At 57.4% G+C, this 27,918-nt stretch overlaps 1 protein-coding gene and 1 long non-coding RNA gene across 4 annotated transcripts; one reads left to right on the plus strand and one right to left on the minus strand.

Annotated features, from left to right (window-relative positions):
* Positions 1-2,098: 2,098 nt before the first annotated feature.
* On the minus strand, positions 2,099-11,877 carry LOC119256224 (uncharacterized). Of its 3 annotated transcripts, none has more exons than XR_005127670.2 (3): positions 11,606-11,877; positions 7,648-7,731; positions 2,099-2,510 (listed from the first exon to the last, which is right to left on the minus strand). It is a non-coding gene; the product is annotated as an uncharacterized LOC119256224 (long non-coding RNA). The 3 variants fall into 3 exon arrangements; XR_005127669.2 differs by lacking the exon at positions 2,099-2,510 and adding an exon at positions 7,063-7,118; XR_005127668.2 differs by lacking the exon at positions 2,099-2,510 and adding an exon at positions 7,238-7,439.
* A 52-nt stretch (positions 11,878-11,929) lies between these two features.
* On the plus strand, positions 11,930-12,936 carry DNAJB8 (DnaJ heat shock protein family (Hsp40) member B8). Its single transcript, XM_037519799.2, has one exon. It carries the CDS (start codon positions 12,204-12,206, stop codon positions 12,903-12,905), a length of 702 nt encoding a protein of 233 aa, XP_037375696.1. The 5' UTR covers positions 11,930-12,203; the 3' UTR covers positions 12,906-12,936.
* Positions 12,937-27,918: the final 14,982 nt, after the last annotated feature.

Genomic DNA, 27,918 nt, shown 5'->3' on the forward strand with positions numbered 1-27,918 from the left:
TGTAAAAACTTTTGTGGGGGTAGAGGGAGGAGAGGGCATAGGGAGGGAGGGGTTGTTAGGATAATTTGGGATAATGCTTTCGAAATGAACCCTGAGATAATAATTCCAACCCCAAGACTTGATTGCTAAGTAATCATCCAAATGCCTTTGGCAAGAATGCTGGCACAGAGCTGTTCAGGACAGAATTCATTCCGATTTATTAAAACCAAGAGATTGGATACACTCTAAATGTTCAGCGAAAGGGCGTGGTGAGCTTACACACCCCAAATAATTGAAAACAGGGCCTCACGCAGGTATTTGCTCCCCCGTGCTCATAGCAGCATTATTCATGATAACCTAAAGGGAAGCCTGTGTCTACTGTGTCTACCCTGTGTCTACTGATGAGAGAGCAGATAAAAAAAAAGGGGTCTGTAATACCATGAATTACCCAGTCTTAAACGGGGAAGGAGATCCAGAAGGCCTGTAAGTATAGGGGAAAATGTTCCGCACCCCTTTTCATAAAGAGACACAGGTCAAAACCACAATGAGATGTCATCTCACACTGGTGAGGATGGCACATATTAAAAACACTCCCAACAACAAGTGCTGGAGAGGATACAGAGAAAGAGGAAATCTAGTATACAAGCACCGACTGTACCCAGTGCTTGTATAAATAAAGAAATCTAAAAAAATAATCTTGCTATTAAAAATAGAGCTACCGTATGACCCGGCAATTCCACTCCTAGGGATCTACCCAAAGGACACAAGAACATTGATTCAAAAGACCGCCTGTCCCCCTCTGTTTATTGCAGCACTATTTACAATAGGCAAAACCTGGAAACAACCCAAATGCCCAAAAACAGATGACTGGATCAAGAAGATGTGGTACATACACAATGGAATATTATTCAGCAATCAAAAAAGATAAACTCATGCCATTCACAGCAACGTGGATGGAGCTAGAAGGAATTGTGCTCAGTGAAATAAGCCAGAAGGAAAAAGAAAAATATCAGATAATTTCATTTATAGCAGGAATATAGGGGAACCCAATAAGACATCGGTGTAAAAAAATAATAACAGTACAAAGCACAACAAAGCAAAAGTGGACAATTATAAATCAGCAACATCCTGCAGGGGCGGAGGAGGGAGAGGGGTCAGAGGGAGGGAGGGAGGAGCACAGGGGACTGAGGTGATGGTGCACAGGTGCCCTGGGGAAGGAAACTCTATGGGGACTCCACCTGAGGGGGTGGGGGGAGCAAACATTATTTAAAAATGAACAATGATGTAAAAAAATTTAAAAAATTAATAAAAAATAATCTTGACTATTTACCTTAAAAATAAGGTAAATAGCTAAATATGTATAGACCAATAAAAATGAGCACTCTAACCCAGAGTCAGCCAGCCGCAGCCTGCCGCATGTGGGAACTGGATATCTACTTGAGAGATGAAGTAACTGTTTAGAACTGTGAGGTACGCAATGGAAAGATGAGGTACATCCATTGCCAAGCGGCCTGGAGAGCTAGGCTGGCATGCGTGCATGATAGGAATTAGGGCTTCCCTGGGGAAAAACCGAAAAGGAAGGAGACTGTGACATGGCCTACAACATGGGTGCACCTCGAGGACGTCACGCCGAGTGAAATCCGCCCACCACGGAGGCAAAAGACCAGATGCTTTCGGATTCTGCTTCTATGAAGAATCTAGAGAAGTCGGTGTGTGGAGACGGGAAGTAGAAACGGGGGGTGCAGGGCTGGGTGGGGAGCTATGCTTCCTAGGTATAGTTTCAGTTTGGGAAGATGCAAGCGTTTTGAGCATAGAGGGTGCTGGTGGCGCCGTGTGAATGTTCTTCATGCCTGAGCTATTCACGCGTAAAACGGGAAATATGGCCAATTTTGTGTGATGTGTATTGGCCACAATATTAAAATCACGGTGGGGGGCGCTTGAGGACACCCACTAGCAAGTGTGTGACGTGCCTCCTGAAGGTTATGTCCTTAGGGCCAAGCCTCAGGGTGAAAGCGTAGAATATGATGCCAGCAGCGACCACAGCACCCAAGGGGAAGGGGTTTTCGCTGTCATCGAGCGCCACCGCCACATGACAGATGATTCTTCGTGTCTTCTCCCATTTTCCAAATGGTCCACCCACCATGAGGTGTAATAACTTTAATCATTACACAGTGGGAGATCATTTGTGAAACTCAAAATACAAAAATGCAAGAGATAAAAATACACTCCCCACCAAAAAAAAATAAATAAAAAGAAGAGAGGAAGAAAATCAAAGGCTATATGATAGGTCCTTCCCAGTAGTAACGTAAATAAACATCTGTTAAACATTCCAACAGGTGCTCAACCTCTGCAATGATCCAGTGCTTGCAAATCGAACAAGAAAGGACCCCTTTTTGCCTCTCATTTGGCACAAGTGGAACAGGCTGGCAGATGAGCTGTGATAGCGCCGGTCGGTCGTGGAGGTGAGACGTCGTCGTTGGGCCAAGTGCCTCGGGGGTCTGGTCCAGCAGCCCCTCCTTTGTGCATTCACACTAGGTGACAAAAAGCAAAATGCAGGTTTTTTTTTTTGGGGGGGAAGGAAACTTCAGAATAATATCTAAGCATGACTCTTTTTATTTTGTTTATTTTTAAAAAAAGATTTACGCATACAAGAGCTGGGGTACAGGCCAGAGGTGTGGGGGGTGAGAAGATTCACCAGAGACGGAGTGGGGAACAGAACAGGCAGATTGACCGAAGTACACTGCTGAGGGGAGCAGCGGGTGAGTCAGGGGAGGTCTGCTGTGCCATGTGGGTAACTCCCTGGCCAGGTATCGAACTCATGCTGCAGAGACTGCGGACAGCTTCATAAGTTGCGTCTTAACCCCTTGCGCCACCAGGGAGGCCTGACTCTTTTTATTTTAAAATGATTTGTGTCCAGACATAAAAAAGCATCTGGGAAGTGACATACGTAGAGTGTAACAGCTGTTAGTTCTAGGAAGGGTGATGCCAGGGGTTCAGGAGAGGAGGGGACCTGTCACTTTAAAAACTTGTGTTTTTGGACCTCCCTGGTGGCACAAGGGGTTAAGCCACAGCACTACGAATGGATCCCCAGCCTGGAAGCTGACCCACACGCAGCAGGCCTCTCCTGTCTCGCCCACTGCTCCCCTCAGCAATGTATTTCCATAGATCCACCTGTTCTGCTCCCCACTCTGTCTCTGGTGACTCCTCTCACCACCCCCACCCCCGTACAGCTGGCCTGCACCCCAGCTCTTGTATGCATAAATAAATAAAATAAATCTTTAAAAAAAACTTGTTATTACTTTAGAGTGTTATGACCATTGGACACTTCGGTAATTTAAAAAATAGTCGTTAACAAAAACCTGTTGCTTTTTTTTTTTTTTTCTTTTTTTTTGCCTTCTACCTATCTGATCTCTCCCCCTGGGATGTTTTCTCACTCAGGCCTGCCTGGAGAACTCTTCACTCTTGAAATCTCCCAATCTAACATCCCACGGGAAGCCTTCCCTGAATTCTTGCTCCTGAGCCCCTAAGGGTCTCCCTAACCAGTGTCTCCCAGGACAAGGCCTGCTTCTCTCTTGCTGTGCAGCCTCGAGCAAGTGGCTTAACCTCTCTGAATCTTCACCCCTCACCAGGAAGATAAGACTGCATCTTGCAGGGTTGTTGTAAGGATGATAGAAAGGCATCGTGTTGTAAGGATGATAAGAGGCAGGGTCCTCAGTCCTAGGAGAGACCACCCAGCAAGGAGACCTGCCCTCTGATGCACTTCACTGGGCTTCAGACTGAGCCCCCAGTCTTCAGGACTCCTACAAGGCCAGAGGTTTTGGGTTCCTGGGCAAACTGCCTGCCCTTTCTGCTCCTCCTTCCTCCATAGGACTTAAGGCTGCTGGGGCCCCTGGGAGTGCCAACAGGATGCCCCTGGCTATTTGGTAGGTATGTTTAGTATTTCCCCATTCCTGCCCCCAAGCCAGCAGGGTACCCACAGATCATCCTTCCTGTATAGCCGGGGAAACTGAGGGTCTATAAGGGAAAGTTGGGGGGATCTCACTCCCTGGGAGGGGGCAGAACAGGATTTTTCCCACTGGTATGCAGGCTGGATTTGGGGGGGTTGCCTCCCTGGAGAGGGGACATGGTGCACCCTGCCCAGCTGCTTCCTTCCACTGCCCCATCTGTCCCTCCCACAGCATAACCCCCTCCCCCCAGCGCACACTGCAGGGCTCCCGAGGGGACCCTGGGAAAATGCTGCCCTTGTTCCTTCTCCCTGCTCCTCCCCACCAGGCTTGGCTGTGCTGATGTGGGGGGCAGGGGCTGTGATGCAGGTTTACCAGACTTCGAGGGGATGCTGGATGGGCCTGTCCCTTTCCTCAGAATTTGCACATACACAGATCATGCCACCACCCCCGCTCTGACCTCAGTCCCCCACCCAGCCCTATCTCTTCTGGTTTCCAGTCTCCCCTGGTGCCCCACGACCCCTATCTTCTGCCATAAGGAACTTAACCTTTTCATCGAAATTATGAATTATTTCAGATATTCAAACTCTAGCTACTAATAGAAAAAACACCATGTCCCCCACCCCCAATGTAGTTTCTGATGCTGTGTAACAAGTCCCCACACACTCAGCAGCTTAAAACCACACATTCGCTGCCTCCTGGTCCCTGTGGGTCAGGAGTCCAGGCACCATGTATAAACATCACATAATGCATCTGCACATTCTCCTGTTTTCTACTCACCAACAGGGCAGCAACGGTGTTTTTGTTCCTATGGCTACATATGGGGACATTTCTGGGGACTTAAACCTAGAAGTGGAATTAGTGAATCAAGAGACTTGACATCTTCATATCTAGAAGGCCAAAGAATTTTCCAAAATGTTTGCTCTAATTAATATCCCATAGGCAGGGGATGGGAATTCCAGTTGTTTCCTGTCCTCCCCAACACTTGATAGTGTCAGATTTTTATATTTTTACCAGTTTGTTGGGTATGAAACTGAATCTCATTATTGTGGAGAGACCTTTCTAGAATATGTACCCCCTGGTCATCTTCACCCACCACCACCTCCTCAGGCCCAGGCACTGAAGTTTTGTGATTGCCACTTTTCTCATTGGAGCCACACCCAAGTTTTGAGGCTCCTGCTTTAAGAAATAGCAAATACACCACCTGTCATTTTTAGGTGTTGAGACTGAAGAAACAGATGCCTGTGGCCACAAAATATAATGCACTATAATTGTGCTCATCAGATGATGATTCCAAGGTTCCAAACTGGGTTCTCATCCCAGCACTGGTAACATTAGGGCCCAGATTGTTCTATGAGGTAGAGGATTGTCCTGTGCATCGTAGGAAGTTTAGCATCACCCCTGGTCTCGCCCTACGAGATGCTGTAGCAGCCTCTCCGGTCATGACAATTTAAAATTGTCAAGTTATTGCCAAGTGTCCCCTGGGGAGGAGGGATTGTCCCTGTTGAGAACACTGGCTTAGAGATGAATGCACCAAGGACAAGGTGGGCTGAAATTGGGACACCTGTTTACAGTCACACGATGAGCATCTTCCTGCCTTAGATGTTACTTAACTGTGACAGGGTGAGGGACATCCTTCGGATCCTGTGTCCAAGCCCAAGGCCCTCTGTATGTGTGAGGTGGGGCCTGAAGGTCACGCCCCCCCACGCCCTGGGACGGCCTCTTCAAGTCCTGTCCAGTCTTCCCAGGTGCCCCACACAGTGTCGCCTCTCCCTCGACGCTTGTGGCAGCTGCATTCTCTTGTTTATGTGTCTCTGCTCCGCTCCTATGGCCAGGGGTGGGGTGTGTAGGTGGTAGGGGGGCACAGGGGGGATGACACAGCTAAATTCAGCCCCATTTCTAGTCCTTATCCAGACAGGCACAGGAAGGATTTGCAGATCTGAATTACATCAATTGCTTAGAGTCACGTAGACCCTTCTCTAGCTGACCCAGTGAAAGCCAGTTGTGTGCTAGGTTCCAGGGGGGCAGGTGTGGGCGTGGGTCATTGGGAGGCCAGGACCAAAGACAGCAGGCCCTCAGGCCCCATGTGTGGGCATGCATGCACGTGTGTGTTCATGTGTGTACAGGCATGCGCACATGGGGACATGGGCATTGAGCGTGTGTGTGGAGCTGTGGGCATGCTGACTGCCCTGACTGGAGAGGAGCCCTGTCCTCTCTAAGCCCTCTTTCTGGCTCGCTTTTCCTTGTGGTACCTGTCACTACCTGACATTGTATTAAACATCCATTTATAATCACTTTCTTGTATCTCCCCCACTAGATGTCTGGTCCAGGAGGAAAGTCTCTGTCTAGAGTGTTCAGTGGCATATGTGCCTGTAGCACCTGGGACACAGCACGAGAAATCAAGGAACATGTGGGGTAGATAATTGGATGGATGGATGGATGATGGATGGATGGATGGATGATGGGTGGATGGATGGATGGATGGATGATGGATGGATGCATGCATGCATGCATGAATGGGTAAGAGGGTGGATGGATTTGAGGGTGGATAGGTGGGCAGGTGATTGGATGGATGGATGGATGGATGGATGGATGGATGGATGGATGGATGAGCACCTGCATGGGTGAGAGGACAGATGGAGAGAGAGATGAGTGGGATGTGGGTGGATCCATGCATGGGTGGATGGGTAGATGGAGGTGGATGGATGGATGAGGTGGTGGGTGGATGAATGGATGTCTTCTGGTGTGACTATGTGTCCACACACATAGGTCTTGACACCAGAAGACATTTCAGGCTTCTTCTATAGCTTTTCCAGAAGACCCGGGCAGTCCTATACTCCAGGAGCTGTGAAGGTCCATGGATGTGTGGAGAGGCTGCGGTGGTTGAATCTGCCTGGAAGGTCAGATTCAGCTGTTGGATCAGAGCCATGTCAGGGCTTCCCCAGGCAGGAGTGGGCTGAGGACTAGAGCAATGTGGACAGGGAGGGGTTAGTGCTGACCTGACAGGCCGGTTTACCTTGGACCTTGAAGGATCCCACAAATGATGCTTTTGCTCAGGCAGCAAAGCCCCACAAGGCTAGATCTGAGTCTCTGGAGCTCACACAGGCTGCCATTAAGAACAGTTCCCACCGGGGTGGGGATCAAAGGTGAGGATCCTGAGGACCCTGGGGGCAAGAGGCATCCATCTAGCTGGTCCTGGGAAGAGAAAGCAGTCTGAGCCAGGGCTGTGCTGGAACTTGAGCTGAGATTGTCCTGTCACCTCTGGAAAAGAGAGGCTGCCCCCCATTTCCCGTGGCACCAAGCACTTACAGTTCTTTCCTTCTGGCTAGCAGCTCACCCCCTGATAAGCTCCCATTGGCCCATCCACTTGTATGTCCATCTTCTTTCCTACTCATCCTTCCTTGGGCCTGTCCATCTGTCCTTTCATACATCTGCCTGTATACCCATCCTCACCATCCTTGCTGGCAAGCACTACACACAGCTCTCCCTGTGTTTCAAGCTGTCCTCACAGCAACCCTATGAGGAAGAGACTATCATTAGCCCCATTTTCCAGATGAGATGAGGAAACTGAGGCACAGAGAGGTTAAGTCACTTCCCCAAGAACATACAGCTTACAAATGGCAGAGCTTTTTGACTTGACAGGGTGAGCTCCTAATCTCTCAGCTGTCGGGTCCACCCATCTATCCACCCTTATAACTGCCCATCACTCGGTCACTTCACTCACCTGTCACGGTCCATCCAGTGGCCCATCCATCCATCGCTGTCACCCATCCATCCTGAGGGTAATGCAGTTAGAGAACCAGGGGCCCTGAGGGAAGAGGAGGCCCAAACTGCCCATCTGGCTGGGATGGGGTGGACTGTGGGGGTGGGGTGGGCTGTCCCCTGGGCAGGGCTGCATGGGGCTGGAGGGAATTAGCCGGGTGACTGCCAGGATCATCTAATTAGGAACGCTAGTGATAAGCAGATAGGATCGGGGGTGATTAGAATCCTTTTAAAAAGCCACTCCATTAATTACAGAGACAGAGAGGGGCCTCTGGCTGCCCAGAATACCAATTGGCTGCCTAATCGGCCTCCATCAGCTCACCCTGGGGAGGGTTCCTGGGACTGCTGTGTGACCTTGGGTGTGCCCTGCCCTCTCTGGGCCTTCCTGTGCACCGGGTCAGGCTTTGCCTGGGACCATCCAGTTACCCAAGGTCCTTGTTCTCTTTGCAGGGCATAGCTCAGGGGCTCGGCTTTAGGGCGGGACCAGCAATAAGGGGCCTTGGAGCAGGGAGGTGAGGCTGGCATCCCAGAGAGAGGAAGCCCCGAGAAGGAGGAGTTTCGACCCCACTGCAAATGAGGCCAGAGACGCAGAGAGAGAAAGTGACTTCACAGTCAGTGACAGTCCAAAGTGCGGAGGCCTGAGCTACTGCTGGATGTGCTCATCCCTGTCCCTCCATGCAGGTCCCGTGGGTGGATCCCAGGGGTCCCCGCGGCCCCACCAGTCTCTGCTTTAGGCCCAGAGACACTGGTCTGAACCCTTTGCAGAAGGGAAATGGCTTCTGCATGCTGCCACCAAACTCCACATTACTACCTCCCGTTATGGGAGCTTGCCCCACACACCCTGACAAACTTGGGGGGCCCTTCATCTGGGCACAGTGAGGAGCTGGGACCTTCCTCCAAAGGGTGGGCCTCCACTCAGGTCCTGCTGGCTGCTCTGCTCCCTGAGCTCGACAGTCCCGCACCTAGTCTTGTCTTCACCCCACCACCTCCACCAGAATCTCTGCTGCCACGACTTTCCCATCCCCGCTCCACGGCAGCCTCGCCACGGCTGAGATCGCCACCGCCATGTCCGGCTCAACCACCGCCCCCACCTCTGCCTCATCATCAACTCTGTCACCACCGCTGCTTTGTCTGCCTCAGTCGGACTCACTGCCCCTTGACCTCTCCCACCACCACCCTCACCCCCAATACCTCCTCTGACGTCACGCCATCACCACCCGCGTCAGCACATCATCATCACGCCCACCTCTACCACGACTGCCACCGTGGAGCCACCGTCCCCAGGATCACGGGCACGGCTCCTGACTGCGAAGGCGCGAGGACATTTGCTACCTCGGCTCAACCGCGAGCCGGGGTAAGTTCAGGGAAGCAAGTCGTCACGAAGGTCACAGAGTGAGTGGATCTCGACACCATGCCTGATGCCTCTGGAAACCCCAGATACTCTGGAAACTCCCCCTGGATATCCCAGAAGCTGCTGCAAACCTTTTCATTTGCCTACAACTGCCTCTTTCTCTTTCCACTTTCCAAACCTCTTTCACTGGCAGCCTCTAGTCTGGAAGCGCAGGGGTAAAGGAATTCTGGAACATCTTCTGGAGTTGTCTGGGACGCAGAAGAGGCCATAGAAGTGTGGTGGCAATGCTGAGCTAGCAACAGAAAATCTAGAACCCCGCACCTCCAATATCATCATCACCGTTAGTGCCTGTCGCTGCCCCCCGTGTCATCCCTCCATCCCTGACACCTCCGTTAATAGTACGCCGCCTCCCCATCACTGCCTCTGGTGGCGCTGGTACCACCCCTCGGCCCCCATCACCAGCAGTACCACCGCATCTGTCACCTCTTCCCGGAAGCATGTGGAAGTGTGGTCGGCAACCTCCTCCCTACTAGGACTGTGCCTCCCCAGCTATTGCTTTGAGACTTGCAGAACCATCGTGAAGTAGCCTCGTTCCCCACCCCTGGACTGGCGTTGACCACGTGATGTGAGCAGGAGTGACGCGCATCCCATCCCCAAAGTCAAGAAGCATCCCGAGTGCCACCAGCTCTCACCTGCTGGTGGCACGAGAAGGGCATGTTCCAGGCCAGAACTGCTTTTAGCCTGGGCTCCAGAAGGGAAGACGTGTGCGTTGGAGCTCATGGGTGCTGACGAGCAAAGTGGGCAAGAAGTGAGTATCTTCAGGTGCTGGGACGCAGGGCTGTGGCTGTAGGAAAGCTGAGCAGCAGGCAGACCTTCTCCCTTGCCGCCTTTATCACCGCAGCGCCACCCTCACCACTGCCAGGACCACCGTCTCCACCGCCGGGACCACCATCTCCACCGCCAGGACCACCGTATCCACCGCCAGGACCACCCTCTCCACCACCAGGACCACCGTCTCCACCGCCAGGAGCACTGTCTCCACCGCCACTCACACCAAGAGCTGCGTGAGCAGCATCTCCAGCACCCAGCACTTCTCTGCCACCACCATCACCACCCCATCACCCTGGTCTCACCGGTATGCCCAGTCGCCATCTTTAACACCTCCCTGTGTTCCTTCCACCACAGCACCACGACCGTCACCACCGGTGTCACCAGGAGCATGTCAGCATTGTCAGCTCCACCACTGCCGCCCAGAATACACAGTACCGTGCCCCGATCACCACTGTGCAGGCCACCGAGGCCACGGGGAACTGGGCAGGGCGGGCAGCTTGCCCCAGCCCAGCCTGTCAAGAACAGGTTCTAACCACGGCCACAGAAACAGTCACAAGAGCTCGGGCAGGTTGGCGTCTGTGGCTGCGCCCAGGGAAGTCCCGTGGCCCTGCGCTTCCTCTCCCTGGTGCCACGGGTCAGGTGTGCGGTTCCGAGGGTGGGCGGGGAGGGCGCAGAGGCCAGTGGTGGGCTCAGCAGCCTTGGGGGGGCGGCACTCCAGGGCTGGCTGGCGAAGGGTCTCCAGACGCTGCGTTCATCCCAACCGGCATTTGGGATTGTGTAGAACACGCTGCTGCCCGCCGGTGCCGCAGCTTCGCAGCAGGGAGAGTGGAAGGAAAGAGGCAGGAGGAGGGATAACAGCTAGGGATGAGACTAGAACCAGGGGAGGGAGGGAGACGGAGGTCGGGGAAGGCTGCTTTCCTTAGGACTTCGCTTCGCGATCCTGGCTGAGCGCCTGCTGAGTGGGCCCGCTGGCAGGTGAGCGGGAGAGCCATGCGGTGGCGGCAGGAGACTTCAGGCCTTGTGATGACTGTGCGCAAATAGGACCCACCACCAGACAAGAGGTGCAGGAGCACAGCCGCCCAGGAGCCTGCCTTATCGGTTCCTAGGGCTGCCGAGAACCAGTCACAGTGTGGGTGGCTTAAAGCAACAGCCATTTATTCTCTCCGGGTTCTGGAGGCTCAGTGCCCAAACCCAGGGCTGGGCAGGGCTGCACTCCCTCTGGAGGCTTGCTCGAGCCTTCTAGCCCTGGGACTGTCCTGCACCCCTCCATTTCTGCCTCCATCTCTCGGTTACCTGTCTGTCTCTCGCGAGGACACTGGCTGGGGACTTGGAGCCCACCCAGATAATCCAGGGTGGTCTCATCCCAAGAGCCTTCGTTTAATTACATCTTCAAAGACGATTTTTTCCAGATAAGGTCACAATGAACGGTTTCAGGGATTCTGGGACAAGGATGTGTCTTTTGTGGGCTGCTGCTCAACCTAGTAGTCACTCTACTTAGGTTCAATTCCCATCTTCTCACCAGAACTGGGTGGAATGCTTCTTTTTAACTTGCTGTCCGTGACAGCCCCAAGCAGCCCCGGGTTCGCACGCCCCTCCCTCTCACTGACTTGCTGTGTGACCTTGAACATGGAGCTGCATGTCTCTGAGTCTCATTCATTCAACAAATGATTCTGATGGCCGCCATATGCCAGGCACTGTCCTACACACTGAGAAATCATCCAACTTCTGTGGGGCTCACCTCTGAGGATCTGGTGGCATAGGAACTTCTGTCCCTACCCCCACTCTGCCTGGTCCCTCCACCTCACACTCCTCACTCCATACCAGTATCCCAGTCACTGGGCTCGGTGGACACATCCCTCAAGCCGTCTCTCCCTCCTGGACCACTATTGTTGACCTTCACTGCCCACCTAGTGCAGAACCCATGGCTAATCCAGCCTCTGCTCCCCAGCACCCAGGGGCTCGGCCAGAGCCCATGCTCTGGATTCCCAGCCACTATGGCAGCAGGCCTTCTTCCAGGGGCCCCGCCCCACCCAGGGGCTGATGTCACAAAGAGCCAGGCCGCAGCTCTGGAGGGGGGCCTGCCAGGCCTGGCCCACGGTGACAGTGTCCTTCCCCTCCCCCCACCCCCTGGTGGAAGGTGCCCGCCTGTCCCTGAGACCGGGGAGGGACTATGAAAAGGTAAACTTGCCGGGCAGAGTCGTGCCCGGAGCCAGCAAATTCCAGCAAGGTCCTGCTGCTGAGGGGCCGGCACCAGCTGCTGCCTCCTCCGCGTCCATCCCCCGCCGGGCCCGGTGCCCACGCCACCGTCTCGCCCCACTGTACCCCCCTCCCCCGGCATGGCTAACTACTACGAAGTGCTGGGCGTGCAGTCCAGCGCCTCCCCAGAGGACATCAAGAAGGCCTACCGCAAGCTGGCCTTGCGCTGGCACCCAGACAAGAACCCCGACAGCAAGGAGGAGGCGGAGAAGAAGTTCAAGCAGGTTTCCGAGGCCTACGAGGTCCTGTCTGACTCCAAGAAGCGCTCCCTGTACGACCGGGCAGGCCGCGACGGCTGGCGGGCCGGCGGCGGGGCCAGCCACCCCTACAACAGCCCCTTCGACACCGGCTACACCTTCCGGAACCCCGAGGACATCTTCCGCGAGTTTTTCGGTGGCCTCGACCCCTTCTCCTTTGACTTCTGGGACAGCCCCTTCGGCAGCGACCGTGTGGGCCGGGGCCACGGCCTGAGGAGCGCCTTCTCCTCCGGCTTCGGCGAGTTCCCGGCCTTCATGGAAGCCTTCTCCTCCTTCGACACCCTGAGCCGCGGGGGCGCCGCCAGCCGGACCACCTTCTCCTCCACCTCCTTCGGGGGCCCCGGCTCCGGCAGCTCGGGCTTCAAGTCGGTGATGTCGTCCACCGAGATCGTCAACGGGCACAAGGTCACCACGAAGCACATCACGGAGAACGGGCAGGAGCGCGTGGAGGTGGAGGAGGACGGGCAGCTCAAGTCCGTGACCATCAACGGCAAAGAGCAGCTCAAGCGGGTGGACAGCAAGTAGGCGCCCGCCCGCCCCCCAGGCCCCCGCCCGCCCCCCAGGCCCCTGCCCGCCGGCCGGCTGCACGCTCGCCTCGCAGGCCTCAGACGCTGCTGATGGTTAATAAATGTGCCAAGTGAGTTCATGGAAACCGCTCACGCAGCTTTGTGGGGGCTGCTGGTGGCGGTCGCCTTGGTGGACGTGCTTGGGGCTGGCCGGGGCCCGAGTGGACGTGCAGAGGAGCGCGGGGCAGTGGGCCTGTGGGCGCTGTGCCCTGCAGTCAGCTGTCGGCGCCGGGAGCACAGGGCTGGCTCTGCAGTGGCTCACCATCTCTCCTGGTTGTGCATCCGGGTCAATAAAGACCGTGAGTGTATATTCAAGCCCCTGCCTCCACGCCCATCCGCCCCAGCGCAGGCCAAGTCCTCTCCCCGGGGCCTCCAGCTCCAGCTCTCATCCTGCCCCGAAGTGCTTCACGTGGCCGCCCTGCCAAAGCCGGAGTCGCATCTCGCTCCCTGCCTTGCTTAAACCTTTGGTGGCGCCCTCTGCTCTAAAGCATAAAGACCTCAGGCCTCCCTCTCATGGGAGGCCCTTAGGAAGGGATTGTTCTTCTCTTCAGGTCTCCTGCTCCCGCTTGGTGCTCAGTCCCGGCCCTGCCCTGGAAGAGGGGCATTCGCACGGCAGGAGCTCTGAGGGAGGTGGCTGGGGTTGGCGGGAGGTTGGAGGCACCATCCTCTGAGGGAGGAGGCTCAGTCTGAAGAAAGACAGCCTTGTGGAGCCGCCCCTCTCCCCAGGTGTCTGCAGGGCTAGTTCAGGCCAGGCGTGCGTGTGGGTCTGAGGCCCAGAGGTCAGGCCTGGACCCACCAGAGGGACGAGGAGGGTGTCCTAAGGAACCAGCCTCCCCCTCAGCCAGAGCAAGGCAGGCTCCCCATGATGGAGGAGTCCGGTGCTGAAGAAGGGGAGCGGGGTTCTGATAACCTCTGGCCAACTGAGTGTCAGCCTTTTAAAAAGTATATTTTTATTTTGGAATAATCTCAAGGTGCCAGATGTGTCGGGCACTTTTCACTCAATGAATTCAAGAATGTAGGCTGAGCACTGTTGAGAGCCAGGCAGAGTTCTGGTCCTGAGGGTCGGGAGTGGGCCAGACGCCTGCCCTCAAGGAGCTGATGCTCCGCTTGGGTGCAGAGTTGTGGGTCGTGGCGCTAGGGAGGGCATGCTGGCAGGCACGCTGATGGGGAGGGTCAGGCTGCGGGGAGGAGACTTTCAGGCTGATGGTCCCAGAAGGCCTTTTTCAGAAACTGGGATGCAAAGGAGACCACAGAGCATGTGGCTACCTGGGGGAAGGACCCTGGGCAGAAGGCACAGCAAGTGAGAGGACCTTGAGGCAGGAGCAGGCTTTGCTTAAGGACCAGGAGGAGGTCAGTGAGGTGAATACACTGTTCCAATTAGTGCCACGACTCTCCAGACAGGGGTGGTTGAGCCTTGTTACACGGGAGGAAACTGAGGCACGGAGAGGAAAGGTTCCCATAGCTGGTAAGTGGCAAAACCAGAATTTCACCCAGGGTATTGACTTTAAAATAATAATAATAGCGACAAAGTAAGGTGTGCATGTGTGTACGTGTGTGTATGTATGTGTGTGTGTGTGTGCGCATGAAGGACTGGTATGCTGGCAATTCCTGGCTCCTCGGGGCTGCAGTGGAGCCAGAGAAGGGACTGCAGGTTTGAGGGTTCAAGGCAGGGACTCTGGCTCTCAGGCTGAGTAGAGGGGGGTGTGGGTGTGGCCAGGAAAGGGACTGTGACTGCCTGGGACCAGGTCAGATTTTGCTCTTTTTTTTTTTTTTTTAAGATTTATTTATTTATACAAGAACTGGGGTACAGGCCAGAGGCGCGGAAGGGTGAGAGGATTCACCAGGGACACAGCAGGGAGCAGAACAGGTTGATGGACCGAAACCACTGCTGAAGGGAGCAGCCCGCGAAAGAGGAGAGGTCTGCCGCGCCATGTGGGTATCTCCCTGGCCAGCCAGGAATTGAACCCGCACTGTGCTCAACCTGCTGCACCACTGGGGAGGCCCATATTTGGCTCTTCATGTATCTCAGGCTGCAGCCCAGTGGCAGGTGTGCGCTGAAGTCAGGTAGGAGCAGACTGCTCCAGGAAAGGACCAAAAAACACCCTGAGGACAACTTCTGGAGCTCATAGGGGAGAAGACACTGGGAGGCCTTGAACCTTGGGGCAGGGGAGGGAGAAAGGGTAGGGCCTGATCAAAAACAGACCCAGGGAGGATGTCACCCCCATTTCCAGATCAGACCTGGAATGAGCAGCACCTGTGGGGGATGGCTGCAAGTCTGGGTGCTGTTCCCCGAGGACAGCCCATTGAAGGGCTCTTGCAGGAAGCCAAGGAGTGCCACCCCAAGATCTCTAGGGGTTGCAAAGCCCCTTGGGAGTGCAACTACCCCGGCCAAGAGGACACAGTAGGCAACCTGGCTGCTCGGCCATACCTCGAGTGCAGGAACCCCTGGGACAGGCCAGCAGCTGGAGCCCCTAACCACGTTACCCAAGGGGCAGGAGAGCCCGGTGAGGCACAGAAGGCCGAACCCCAGCTCCCAGTCCTGCAAGGGGACTAACTTCATCAAAGCCCCCACTATAGCATTAACCACCTGACCTCTGCCCCCACAGACCTGCTAATTTCACCAATTACGGCCAACCGCGGCTGCGTCAAGTGGGCCTGCTTAGCTCCGACAGCTGCTGGGCAAATCCAATTACGGCCCAGCAGCCCTGGCAGCCACCCGGCCACAGGCTGGGTGCACGGCAGAAATCTGGGTGCTTGCAAGGCACCTGAACACCCCAAGAACCCCAGGGTTGGGGCTCACTGTGTGGGCTCCTTTCCTTTCACAGCACCCCTTCTCCCCAACTCCTCCCACTGCTACCGAACGCCAGGTGCTGGCAGGTAATGTACTCGCTAAGGCGGCCACATGGCCTAGCTCCATCTTTGAATCCTGTCTCACCTGTAGCCCCATCTTTCGGATGGAGAAACTGAAGCCCGGACGGGTTGAAGTGAACTTGGGAGCACACCCAAGAGAAACCCAGCTCCCCAAACTGGCATCGGAGGCCCCTGTGCCTTCCCAGGGTATGTTCTTCCTGGACACAGGTCCTGCCTGCTGCAGACTCTTTCAGGGTCCACGTCTTGCATGTGCTGTCCCCCCAATCCAGGCCACCCTTCCCATGTCCTCTAGGTCTGTTAAGTGCATTTTGGAGGCCCTGCTTGGTGCCACCACCTTGGGGGGGGCCTCCTGAGCCCCCAGTTCCGGATGTTCTGGTCGAGGGAACTTCACTAGGCTCTGGTATGTGTGTCAGGTGCTGGGACTGAAGCCTCGAGGGAGCCTGGGGCCTCCTGCCGAGCCCCCCAGCATGCACATGCTGCTTGGACCCGCTGGTCAGGCCCAGCACTGTGCCCCCGCAGGAGGGCCCTGGGGCTGGGGGCTGTGTTGAGTTGTGTTTTGCTGGTCTAGCTCCAGCATGGATCCGGACACAAGGGGGCTCCTGAGTATGTGTGTGGGGGGGTCCCTCGTTCCCTTGTGCTCTCCTGGACGTTGTGCCTGCCTCTTCCCAGGCTTCCTGCCTCCTCCCTTCCCCGCCTTCATACTGTGCTCATCCCTGCAGTTAGAAGAATCTGGTGAAAACCTAAGAGACACTTCAGAGTAAAAGCCAAAATCTGCAGAGTGGCCCCAAAGACCCCCACGACCACCCTGGCTTTCCTGTTGCTCTCTTTGCTCCAGCCCCACTAGACTGGCCGCCCCACCCACCCACCCTCACACCAGCCTCAGGACCTTTGCATCCACCGTGCCCTCTGCCTGGAACAATCCTTCCAGATCTCCACATGGCCCTCTCCTCTGCCCCCCTTCAGGTCTTGGCTCACCGCCCCCAACCTCCCCCTCACTCTGTGCGACAACCCCTCCCCACCTGCTCCAGCCTCAGGTCTTCTGGCCGGGTTACCTGGATGCCTACCTCCACTGAGCTCAGGGGGACCTCCTCACGGAGAAGGTTCCCTCCTCCACACACCCTCCTGGATCCCCTCACCTGCCAGGCCCCTGGCAGCCCGCAGGGACCCAGAGCCTGGAGGGGCCGTGTTCTCCCTGTCACTGGCGGGACAGAATGGTGTCCGAGAGGGTCTCTCCTTGGGCGCTGCAGGCTCCTTAGTGGGTCTGCCCCTCTCTGCTGGGAGGAGCTAGGGTCCGGCCGGGCAGCAGCGCCTCAGGGTGGTGGTGGGGGGGGGTTGCCCAGGGTTCCGGTATCTGGGGAAAGGGTGGGTGTAATGTTCTCAGCTCCATGGAGCCCCCCCGCTAGCACTGTGCCTGCACACTCTCCCTGGAGACTAGCACCGACGCCAAGAGAAGCCTGGCTATTTGCTCCCATTTTACAGATGGGGAAACTAAGGCTCCGAGGGTTAGAGACCCGTCAAGGTCACACTACCTCAGGGGGAGCCGGGCCAGCCATCCCCATGCTCTCCCCCTGCACCCCTGCCTGGGGCGGGGTGGGTGGGGCCCAGCAGCCTCACCAGCCTTCCCTCCCTTTGGCCAGTCGATGTTATCACAGCTGATTTAATTTCAAAGACGGATTGAGCTGTGGCGGGAGGGAGAGTGGCTAATCGCAGCCGCCATCTGCCCTGTTGTCATGGGGATGGGCTCCCAGCAATTGTGCAGGGGCTGGACCCAGATAAGGGCACCAGAGTGGGTGGAGGGGACTGCTGTGGGCGGGGCGGGGCTGGGCCCGGAGATGGGAGAGCAGGCAGAGACACAAAAGGAAGGCGAGACCAGAGACCCCAGAGGCAGGGACAGAGGGGCTCAAGGGACAGAGAAGCAGAAGGGCCAAAGGAGGCAGCTTGAGGGTGCCCAGGCGAGGAGAGAGGTGGACGGGCCCTGGGAAGCAGCGGTGGCATGGATGCACCTCTGGGGGCTGCAGTGAGGGCCCCCGCTGTGCCCCTGGCCACCGACTCCTGCTCTGGTTCCATCCCTACTGAGCCACTGCCACAGGCCCCCACAGCAGTGCTCCCGCAGGGCAGATGACCCCAGTATACCCCTTTGGCCACGTAGGGTCCCAGGTCCCTCCCTGGCCAAGATCAGCTCAGAACTGGGACTCCAGCTGCTTCCACCAAACAGCTGGCAGCCCCCTGGCTTTCAGACAATCACATCCACGTCCAGTCAACCACTGTGTTGCCGTGGGGATGGAAGGTCAGCGCTGACTACCTCCTACGTGCTTTGTCCCTCACGTGGTGTCCCCCTCCAGGCAGCCTGCCCATTTTATGGGTCAGGAACTCGGAGAGAGAGCCCCCAGGGTCAACAAATATTTACCCATCACCTCCTAGGTGTCCGGCCTCAGGAGTGCTGGGGTAAGGTGTCTGGGCCCGGCTCCGTGGACTCCACACCTGCCTTCCCCAGGCTCGGCCTGGTGGGCCTCAGCCTGATGCTTGAGGCTCTCAGGCCCTGGCCCGACCCTCCGGCCTTGATCTGGGGACTTCCCTGCCAGCAACTAAGGCTGCTGCATCCCCGGCATCCACAGCCCCCAAGCCCAGCTGGCAGCTCCTTAGGACCCAGTCTGGCCTCGCCGTGCTGTGGGCCCTGCCTGGCCCTGTCTCTGCACCAGGCTGGCAGTGGTGAGGGCTGCTCGCCTCTCTCTCCACAGGGAGCAGCTCAGAGCATGAGGGGTGGGTATATCAAGGCCTCAGGAACTCATGCCCCGCAACAGGGGCCAGCTCGGACTTCAGATCTTACACCCACCATGTGTGCTTGATGCCCCCCAAAACACACTCCTGCCTCCAGCGGTCCCCAGACATGGGCAGGATGACCTGGGCATCCCAGAAGCCTGACCTCTGCCCCGGTCTCCCCGTGGGCTTCCTGCTCCCAGCACCAGGGGCCCCCTAGGGACCAGCGCTTCTCCCACCTGGTCACACCCCTTCCCTCAGAAAAAAACGAGGAACCTGGTTTCTCCAGGGCCCCAAGGGCCACATCGCACCTAATTTGTTCTAGAGCGACTCCTTGTTATCTCTCTAAAGCCCAAGCTCCCCAAAGTGGTTCCCAGGAAACAAACCCCTTGGACTTCAGGACCCACTGGACAGGCACCGAGGCCCTCTAGGAGGCCTGGCACAGGGTCCGGTGCCCACCAAGACCACAGCTCTCCCCGCCACCCCTCACCACCCCGCCTGCTCCTCTCTCTGCTGTGGGTGACTTATTTATCTTGAACGGCAGTGGAATGCGCGGAACCGCAGACGAGCCGTGCTGACCATGCGGGGTGTCCTGTCCACCCACCACCACCGTCCACCTCCAGCCTTGCTCATCTCCCTGAAACGAAGCTCTGTCCCCGTGAAACACTAGCTCCTGCCCAGCCCGGGGGACCCCCCACTCTACTTTCTGCCTCTGAGGCCGACTCTTCGGGGCTCTCGGGGAAGCAGTGACACGGCACTCACCTGTTCTGGGGCTTCTGCTTGAAGCCTGGACTTGCCTGCTCTCTGGGCCAGGGGGCGGGCGCCCCCCCACCCCACCACAGGCAGTGTGGCCTGCACGCGAGGCTGCCCCCCCAGGGTGGGAGGGGTGAGAAGCAGTATTTGGGACCAATACTGTGAAGGGAAGCCCCCCCACCCCCCACGGGCCCTTCACACACCCAGCAATTCCATCTGGAGAAGTTTGTATGACAAATTTGGAATTTATTTTGCAGCTCATGCTTATTGTAACAAATTTAAAATGTATAGGAAAATCTAAACTAAAAACCACCCCCATAAACACACCCCACGGTCTGCTCCCTTGAGGGGCGGTTTCCCAAGTCTCCTAGCCAGCATTTTGGACAACTCTGCTGCGCGTGCATGTATTTTCCCTCTGTTAGCAGAAGGCGCGTCAGGCCACACGAGTGCCACGCTCCCCGCTCTGGCCTCCGACGGTGCATCTGGACGGCGGCCACCCTCCACCTCGGGCAAGCTGAGCTCTGACCCCCCTCACAGAAGGGGAAGCTGAGGCCTTGCCATGCAGGGGAGGAGAGTTGCTGGAACTCACCCGTCGCCGTGGCCAGCTTGAAGCTCACACTGGACACCAGCCCCTGCGGCCCCCAACCTGGGTCTGCTCCCCTGAGCTCCGAGGCTCAGCATGTCTGGTGGGAGCAGAGGCCTCAGCCTGTCTCAGTCGGGCTATTTCTGTCACCAGGGCCGCCGGAACTAGAGTGGACAGTGTGGGGAGGCCCCTAGAGGGGTGGGGGGCAGGTACAAGGACTTCCAACCTCAAGCGGGCTGCACACCAGGCAGGACAGCGGGGTTCTGAGTCAGGCAGACGGGGTGTTGGGGGGCTTGCTCCTGTGCCCCTGCGTGTATGCTCCCCTTTTTCCCTCCGAGGCCCCAGGCTAGGAGGAGGGTGGGGAACTGCCCTGTCCCTCACGCTCCAGGCTCCCTCTAGCCTTTGTTTGCCCCTCCCCTCACTGCTAATGTCTTTCCCTTCATAGCCAGGGCCTTCACCCCCCTTGGGATTTCTCAGGGCAGGAGCCTGCATCCACTTCTAATTGCACTGTGACAGGACCACAAACTTAGTGGCTTCGAACGACACACATTTACTCCGTCACCGTCCCAGAAGTCTGACACTGGTGTCCCAGGGGCTACAATCCAGGTGCAGGCAGGGCCGCGTTCCTTCTAGGGGGGCTGGGGAGGACCTGCTTCGTGCCTCTGGAGGCTCCTGTGTCCCCAGGATCATGGTCCCATCCTGTCTTCAGAGCCGGCAACGCAGCCTCTCCCCATCTCTTCAACTCTGACACTCCTGCTGACACTGGGATGGCCCAGATAATCCAGAATGATCTTCCCACATCAAGGTCCTTAACGTGATGCCATCTGCAAAGTGCCTTTTGCCATCTAAGGCAACACACAGGCTCTCGGGCTTAGGACACAGACATGTTTGGGGTCCAATCTTCAACCCCCCACAGCCCCTGCGAAGAGAAGAGGTAGGTGCTCCTCTGCTCTCCAGGCTGGGGGCAGGGACTGCTAAGAGGCCCCTCAGGGTCACCTATTCCGGTAACTCTTGCCAGTGAGGGGCATTTGAATGGACCCTGGGGCAGGGCCTGATCCCAGTGCCCACCCCTGAAAGGATGGGTGGGGAGGGTGGGTTTGGTCTGGGTTCAGAGCCGGGAGAAGAGATGAGGAAGCTGTCCCTGCGTGCGCGGGGGGCTTGCAGGCAGCTGGGGGGGGGTAGGACCTGCTCAGCACCTCTGAGCTAGAGGCCTCTGGCCTGTGCTTCCCTGGACTGCCAAAGTCCTTCCGCTCCCCTGGTCCCGGGGCACCCCAGTGGGTCTCCCTCCACGGCCATGCTGCTTGCCCAGAACCCCATGACACCTCACCCGTCCCAAGGTGCTCGTCTCCACGTCCACTGAACCCCGCGAATGGACACAGGTCTCTGAGAAGGCCCAGATCACAGCTCGGAGCCCGCCGGGGGGTGTCCAGGAGAGGGACAGGCAGAAAGGGACGTCCACTGGGCAGTTTGGTTGTGTTTTAAGGAAAGATTTGATCACAGGACCCACTGGCATCTCAGGGGCCTGGGGTCCCTCCAAGTTCGCATGAGATCTCAGATGATGTTCCTGCGCCCCGGCTGCCTGGCCCTGCACCCCTGGTGGCTGCGTGTTGGGCGGGGTGGGGCCTGGCCAGTGGAACAAGCCTCTCTCCCACGGGCAGGAGGCGTGGGACCAGACAGCGCCGGGGCAGGGCCGCCCGCCCGCCGACCACACTGCGCTGTAACACCCCCAAAGCAGGAACCTGGCACCGCCAGCCACTTGAGCCCCCAGGCGCCGTGGTTACGCCTGCGGTCACCCAAGCAGCCGATCAGGAAACCCCTGGGGTCGTGGGGTTCTGGGGTGGCAGCAAGGGTATGTGCAAGCCCTCTTCTCCTCCAGACGCTCAGGCCGGCCTCCGCGGCCCCCCAGCCCTGCTCCCCCAACTCGCCGCCCCTGTCCCGCACCCCACCTCCCGGCAGCATCCTCATCCTCCCGGCTCGTGCCCACCCGAGCCGAGTTCTTACGGCCATCGCCGCCCACCCGGCTTCCGTCCCCTCTGGGACGGCGGGGTTGGTCTCCCCACTGGCAGCGTCCCCGAGAGCGTCCCCCTCGGTCCAGCTCCAGCTCCGCGAGAGGCAGCGTCTGCTCCGTCCCCGGCCCGGGGGAGGCAACGTTCCCCCGTGGCCTGGTGTGGGGGGCTGGGCTGCCCTCCGAGTGCCCTCCTCTGAGTTGCTGGGGGCCCTCCCGCAGGGTCCCAGGGATGGACTTGCGCACGGGCCTCTCGCGGGGCAGGATGGCGAGGGTGCTGACCGCAGGAGACTGCCCCCCACACTTGGCTGAAATGATATTTAATTAAAAAGTTAATTATTAATTGGGCTTATCGACGGCCTGCCCGCCGCGGCCGGGGAAGGCGGGCGAAGCACCCCCGCACCCGCACGCGCCTCCTGCCTCTCACCGCGCGGCCCAGCGGGCCCGGCCCTTCAGGTTTCGCTGCCCAGCTGCTTCCGGCAGGCCGGGGCTGATCCGGGGCGCTGGTGCTGCCCCCAGCCGGGGCTGTCCCTGGGGTGGCGGGTCTCGGGCCCCTCGGCAGTCCTGGCCAGCCCGGCAGGCTGCTCTGACAGCGTTTCTGCCTCGGGCTCCGGCCGCGAGTCTGTCAGGCTGCCCCCGCGGGGCTCCCTCCCCTGCTGGACGTGGCTTCCGCCTCTTCCTCCCCAGAGCCGAGATCTAGTCTCTGTCTCTCCTGGGTGGGGGTCCCCTTGGCCACGCAGTTACGCCCCCCACCCCAGGACCTGGGACCCGGCCCGAATGCCGTCCTCTCGGCCGCTGTGTCCCGCGGGAACTTCTCTCTCTGCCCTTGGCCGCTGCTCCCGTCTGAGCCCCCAGGACCCCACCTGCAGGAGGAGGCGAGGGGCCAGCCAGGTGAGGGGCGGGGGAGAGCTTCCCCGCAGGGAGCACAGCACAGGCACAGGCCGAGGGCAGCAGGTAGCTGGGGCTAAATCACAGAGAGACAGGGGCCCTTCCGAGGGCTGGGGTCCCTGCCGGAGGACGGGGCGCTGCTGGGAGGGGGCAGCGCAGGGCTGGCTTAGGTTTCCAGGGTCACCCGGCTGCGTGGGGGAAGGCCACGGCGAGGTGAAGCACCGCGGGCGAGGAGCCTGGAGAAAAGGCGGCTGCAGCCCCCAGGGGACCGACGAGGCCTGGGTCACGGACAGTCATGGGGGGCTTGGCAGAGGGTGCGTGGACGTTAGAACCGACCAGCCTCCCCCTGGCTTGGGCGCTGGGGGCAGAGAAAGGAGTCCAGGTTTCCAGTGTGATGAACGGAGAGGCTCGGAGACGCGGAGGCCCGCGGGCCGCCGACAGGCAGATCCGGGGAGGGAAGTGAAGGGCTCAGTCCGGGCCGCGCGCGAGGGGCAGTCAAACACCCGCCCGGAGGTGTCGGCTCAGGGGAAGGCACGAAACGGAGCTCCACGCGCATCGACAGGCTCGGGAGAGGGAGCAGAGATGGGGAAGGCCCCGGGACATCACGGCCAGAGGCGGACAGCGGGCAGGCGCCCGCCCCCACCCCTGCACCCAGCTGGCGTCCTCTGGCGTCCGCGCAGACCCGTCCCGGCTGAGGGCGGCTACAAAGCAGAGGGCACCGGTGAACGGCCCAGGCTGGCACAAGAGAACAGGAGATCTCAACACTGCTGGTCAGTCTCTGCAGGTCGACGCCCCCGGGGCAGCTCAGCGGCAACTTGCTCCTTCCTGCGTGAATCTGCATCGGTGCAGGGAGCAGCGTGGGCGCCATCACTGCCACCCCCAGCCATCACCTGTGCCGTGGCCACCACCACACCATCATCCCTTCCAGACCACCTACCACCACCGCCAGCCATATTGTGCCCCCACCTCCATGTGGCCACCTACACCCCCACTTCCACGTTGCCCCCACCTCATCTCGTCCCCAGCACTACCACTTCCCAATCACGCCCACCACCACCTTCGCCTGCACGTCCACGTCACCACACACGACAGACCCACCCCCATTGCCATCACCGCCGCCTCTGCCGCCAGCACCCAGGGCCCGCCCCAGAGGCTCAGCACCCTTCACTTACTCGCCACCCCGGGAAGCGTGTGGTGGCTGCGCGGCAGGCCGGGCCATGGTGCCTGCGGAGATCGGCACGAGCCGCTCCCCCCCGCACGCTTGGTCACAAGTCATGCTGGGAGCAGCGAGGCCAGAACTCCGCGAAGGGCTGCAGCGGACACAGAAGATGCTGGGACTGAGTTGACGGGAACTTGACCCAAAGTGAGAGCAGCTGCCCCCTCGGGAAGGCCAGTGGGGCTCATCAGGGCAGGCGCATCAGGCAGAGGGACCCGCGCGCGTGCAGCGTCTGTGGCGGGCGGGACGCGGAGCCCGGGGCCAGGAGAAGGCCAGGGGGCAGGGCGGAGAGCCGCGAGCAGGGACGGTGGTGTGCAGGTTTGGCGTGACCTTCGTCACCTGGTCTGGAGAGAGTGGCGGTCACGGAAGGGGCTGAAGCAGGAAGGTGGCTGTCGGGTCTGTGCTGGGAAAAGATCGTCTGCCAAGGGCGTGGAAAGGTGACGGGGCCAGGAAGCAGGGCCGGCCAGGAGCCTTCTGGGCAGGAGGCGGCAGCGGGTCTGGAGTGAGCTGGGGAGGAGATGGGAGAGACGCGGGCGTGCGCGCTCTCTCCAATTTTACATGTTTGACATTCTGAATTATTTTATAGGGAAAAAGTGGATGGCAGGGGCTTGCTTCCAAATAGTTTAAGCTTGGAGGGGATGGAGATGAAGCCCCAAATCGTGTTATCTCATCCCTAAAGATACCATAAAGACTTAAGAGACATAATCACCACACCTCCCCCACACCTCACTGTCCCCAAGTCACCACACGTGGAGGCATCTTCCCACACATCTAGTCATTGTTCAGGTGGCCCTGATTAAGGGAAATGCAAATCAAAACTACCATGAGATACCATCTCACACCAGTGAGAATGGCACATATTAAAAAAACTGGCAACAACAAATGTTGGCGAGGATGTGGAGAAAAAGGAACTCTCCTGCACTGTTGGTGGGAGTGCAAACTGGTCCAACCACTATGGAGAGCTGTGTGGAGATTTCTGGACCTACTAAACATAGAGCTTCCATAGGATCCAGCAATTCCACTCCTAGGTATTTACCCAAAGGACACAGAAACATCCATTCCAAAGAGCACCTGCACCCCTATGTTTATAGCAGCACTGTTTACAATAGCTAAGCTTTGGAAACAACCCAAATGCCCAAAAGTAGATGACTGGATCAAGAAGATGTGGTACATATACACCATGGAATATTACTCAGCATTCAAAAAAGATAAACACATGCAATTTGCAGCAACATGGATGGCGCTGGAAGGGGTCATGCTCAGCGAAATAAGCCAGAAAGAAAAAGAAAAATACCGGATGGTCTCACTCATAGCAGGAATCTAGAAAACTTAAATAAGGGACCAGGAAAATGACTAATTAATACAAAATAAAAATCAAAATCAACAAGCAACTATAAACCAGAGACATACCATGGAGGGGTGGGGTGGGGGAAGGGAAGGGCAGAGGAAGGACTAGAGTCAAAATAAGGGGGGAGGTGCAATTGGATGGGGAATAGAACCATAATGAAAATGCATACATTGTGCGAAAATGAAAAATGATGTAAGAATTATATTAAATAAAATACTAATTTAAAAAAACATACAGTCAAAAAAACCCAAATGGCCCTGATTAGTTCTGGTTCGTTCTAAACAGGCTTCAAATAAGAACGCACATTGCCTTTGGTGGAGCTGTCTTTTAAGGCGTTGAGTTTATAAGATCCGCTTGCCTCTGCTTTTCCTTTCACTTGAAGAAATTCGGCATCTCGCAGCTTGCCGATGGCGTCCCTGTGGCGTCATTTAACATGTTCCCCAGAGGCTGGGATTTCTTGTCGGTCTAGAGGCTTGATTGGACTCTGGAAGGAGTTTCTGGCAAGGGCCCTGCAAAGAGGGGGCTGTGAGCCTGCCCTGGCACCGCTCTGGGGAGCACCCGCTGTCTGATCCTTCCCCGCCACGAGACTGCGATGGACAAGGAGCTCGGAAGTTCCCCGTCTGGTCCACTCGCTCTCAAGTGTCCCGTCAGCTTTTGATTCTCCGGCCGCTGATGCTGACACCTGATTCCACCGTTAGAGGGTTGCAAAGGGGTAATACTCTGCCTGTCCCTCTGCAGTTCATCTGGGGAATGGAGACTAAATGGTTGTTCTTCCTTTTCTTTAAAAATGTTTGCAATAATAAGTTGGTTCCTACTAGACCCAATATGACCCACAGTCTTTTTTTCAGCTGAGGTGCACGTGGGCTTTTCACACCCTCACATTTCAGTCTACCGCAGAGGTTTCTGATGTTCACAGCATCCCCCTCTGGCCAGTGTGGGGGGCCCTGCAAGTTGGCTCCTGGGTCCTGTTGTCACGACCCTGCAGCCTTTGGCCACACCCCTTGCATTCTGCATGAGAAGGTAGGCCAGGTGCACATTTTCTGCTCCAGACCGGGAACCAGACTGACTCCAGCAGAGCAGGATCCAGTATGGAGAGACCAGGGGATGGCGAACTGTGAGGATTCCTGGCACACGAGGAGAAAAGGGGGCATTTGAATAATACCAATCTCCCTGCTCAGGAGCAACGACAGACGAGCGGGGCCCAGGATGCTTCCGCGTCATTGGCAAGAGTGCGATGGCATGGAAGAGGCGTTTAAGAGCGAGCGAGCGGGAGGCAGGGGTGGAGCGAAGGTTGGTTGATAACGCGAGGGGTTTGGGAAGGAGAGGCCGGGTCTGAGGCACAGGCGGGTGGGTTAGCCTGGGGTGGAAGGCCCACTTACGCTACCACTGCGGCAGGGAGGGGAGATGGAGGGATGCGTGCTGGGAGTTTGGTCACAGGAAGATGAGGGACTTCCTGTAGCTTCTATTTTTTCTGTGGAATTGGAGGTGAGGTCATTCTCCAAGAATAAAGTGCGAGCAGCGCAGAGGAGAGGGTGAGTGTGGAGAGGGTGAGGTTTCGCAGCAGCTGTTTGGAGAACAGGAGGGCGGGCTGGCCTGGCAGAGGCCGGGCAGTGTGGAGAGCCTTCGGAGCTGGCGAGCACGTACCCACGCTGAACCCAGTCTCCCCCGGCGTGTCTTTCTGGGCTCGGTTGCCCTGGAGCCAGCAAGGCTGTGGATAGGTGTGGGAGGCGGCATCAAGACGGCCTCCTAGCGTTGCCGCCGCTGTTTCCCTCCCATACTGGCAGGGCTCACGCATGCGGCCGGGAGGGTACTTCAGAAATGACAGAGTGATTTCCGAGGTTCAGTCATAAAGGACCTAACCGTCTGCTGTGCGGGGCCACCTGCTTTGGGGGAATCCAGCAGCCGCAGCGTGAGGACACTGAGCTCCAGGAGCTGGCCACGGGCCAGGAAGCCCACGGGCCAGGAAGCAAGCACCTCTCAGCAGCCAGCGCTCGCAGCCCCGTGCGCGCACCACCTCGGCAGCCGAACCCCCTCCCCAGGCATTTCCAGGTGCCAAGAGTCAACACCTCGACCGTAGCCGTGGGACCGGGGTCAGAGCCACCCGGGTAGCCTCCTTCACGCGCACTTGGGCCCAAAGCACGGCAGAGTTCACTTTCTAACCCCCTCTGGGGGGACCTCCCCACGCTCAGCTGGCCCCACCTCCGCGCACCTCCACAGCTGCACGGCGTCCACGTGCCGGGAGGAGGGGCCGCTGAATTTTTAAAACGTTAAAACGTTAAACAAAAATTGAATGTACTTGATTTTGATTTTCACTTTCTTATAGTTATTCATCAAAATCAACAAAAACTATGAACCAGAGACACTCTATGGGGGGGCGGGGAGGGATTGGGGTCAAAATAAGGGGGTTGCAATTGTATGGGGAATATAAAAATAAAATTTATTTTAAAAAATTGAATGTACTTATTTAAAAAATTTAAACAACAGAAAAACTGAAGAGCAAAATGAAATAATAAAAGTCCCACCACCAAAATGATGGTCATCAACCCCAGAG

The sequence above is a fragment of the Talpa occidentalis genome, unplaced genomic scaffold (assembly GCF_014898055.3).
Source record: "Talpa occidentalis isolate TD23 unplaced genomic scaffold, MPIMG_talOcc4v2.1 talOcc4.10, whole genome shotgun sequence".
NCBI classification, from domain to species: Eukaryota; Metazoa; Chordata; class Mammalia; order Eulipotyphla; family Talpidae; genus Talpa; species Talpa occidentalis.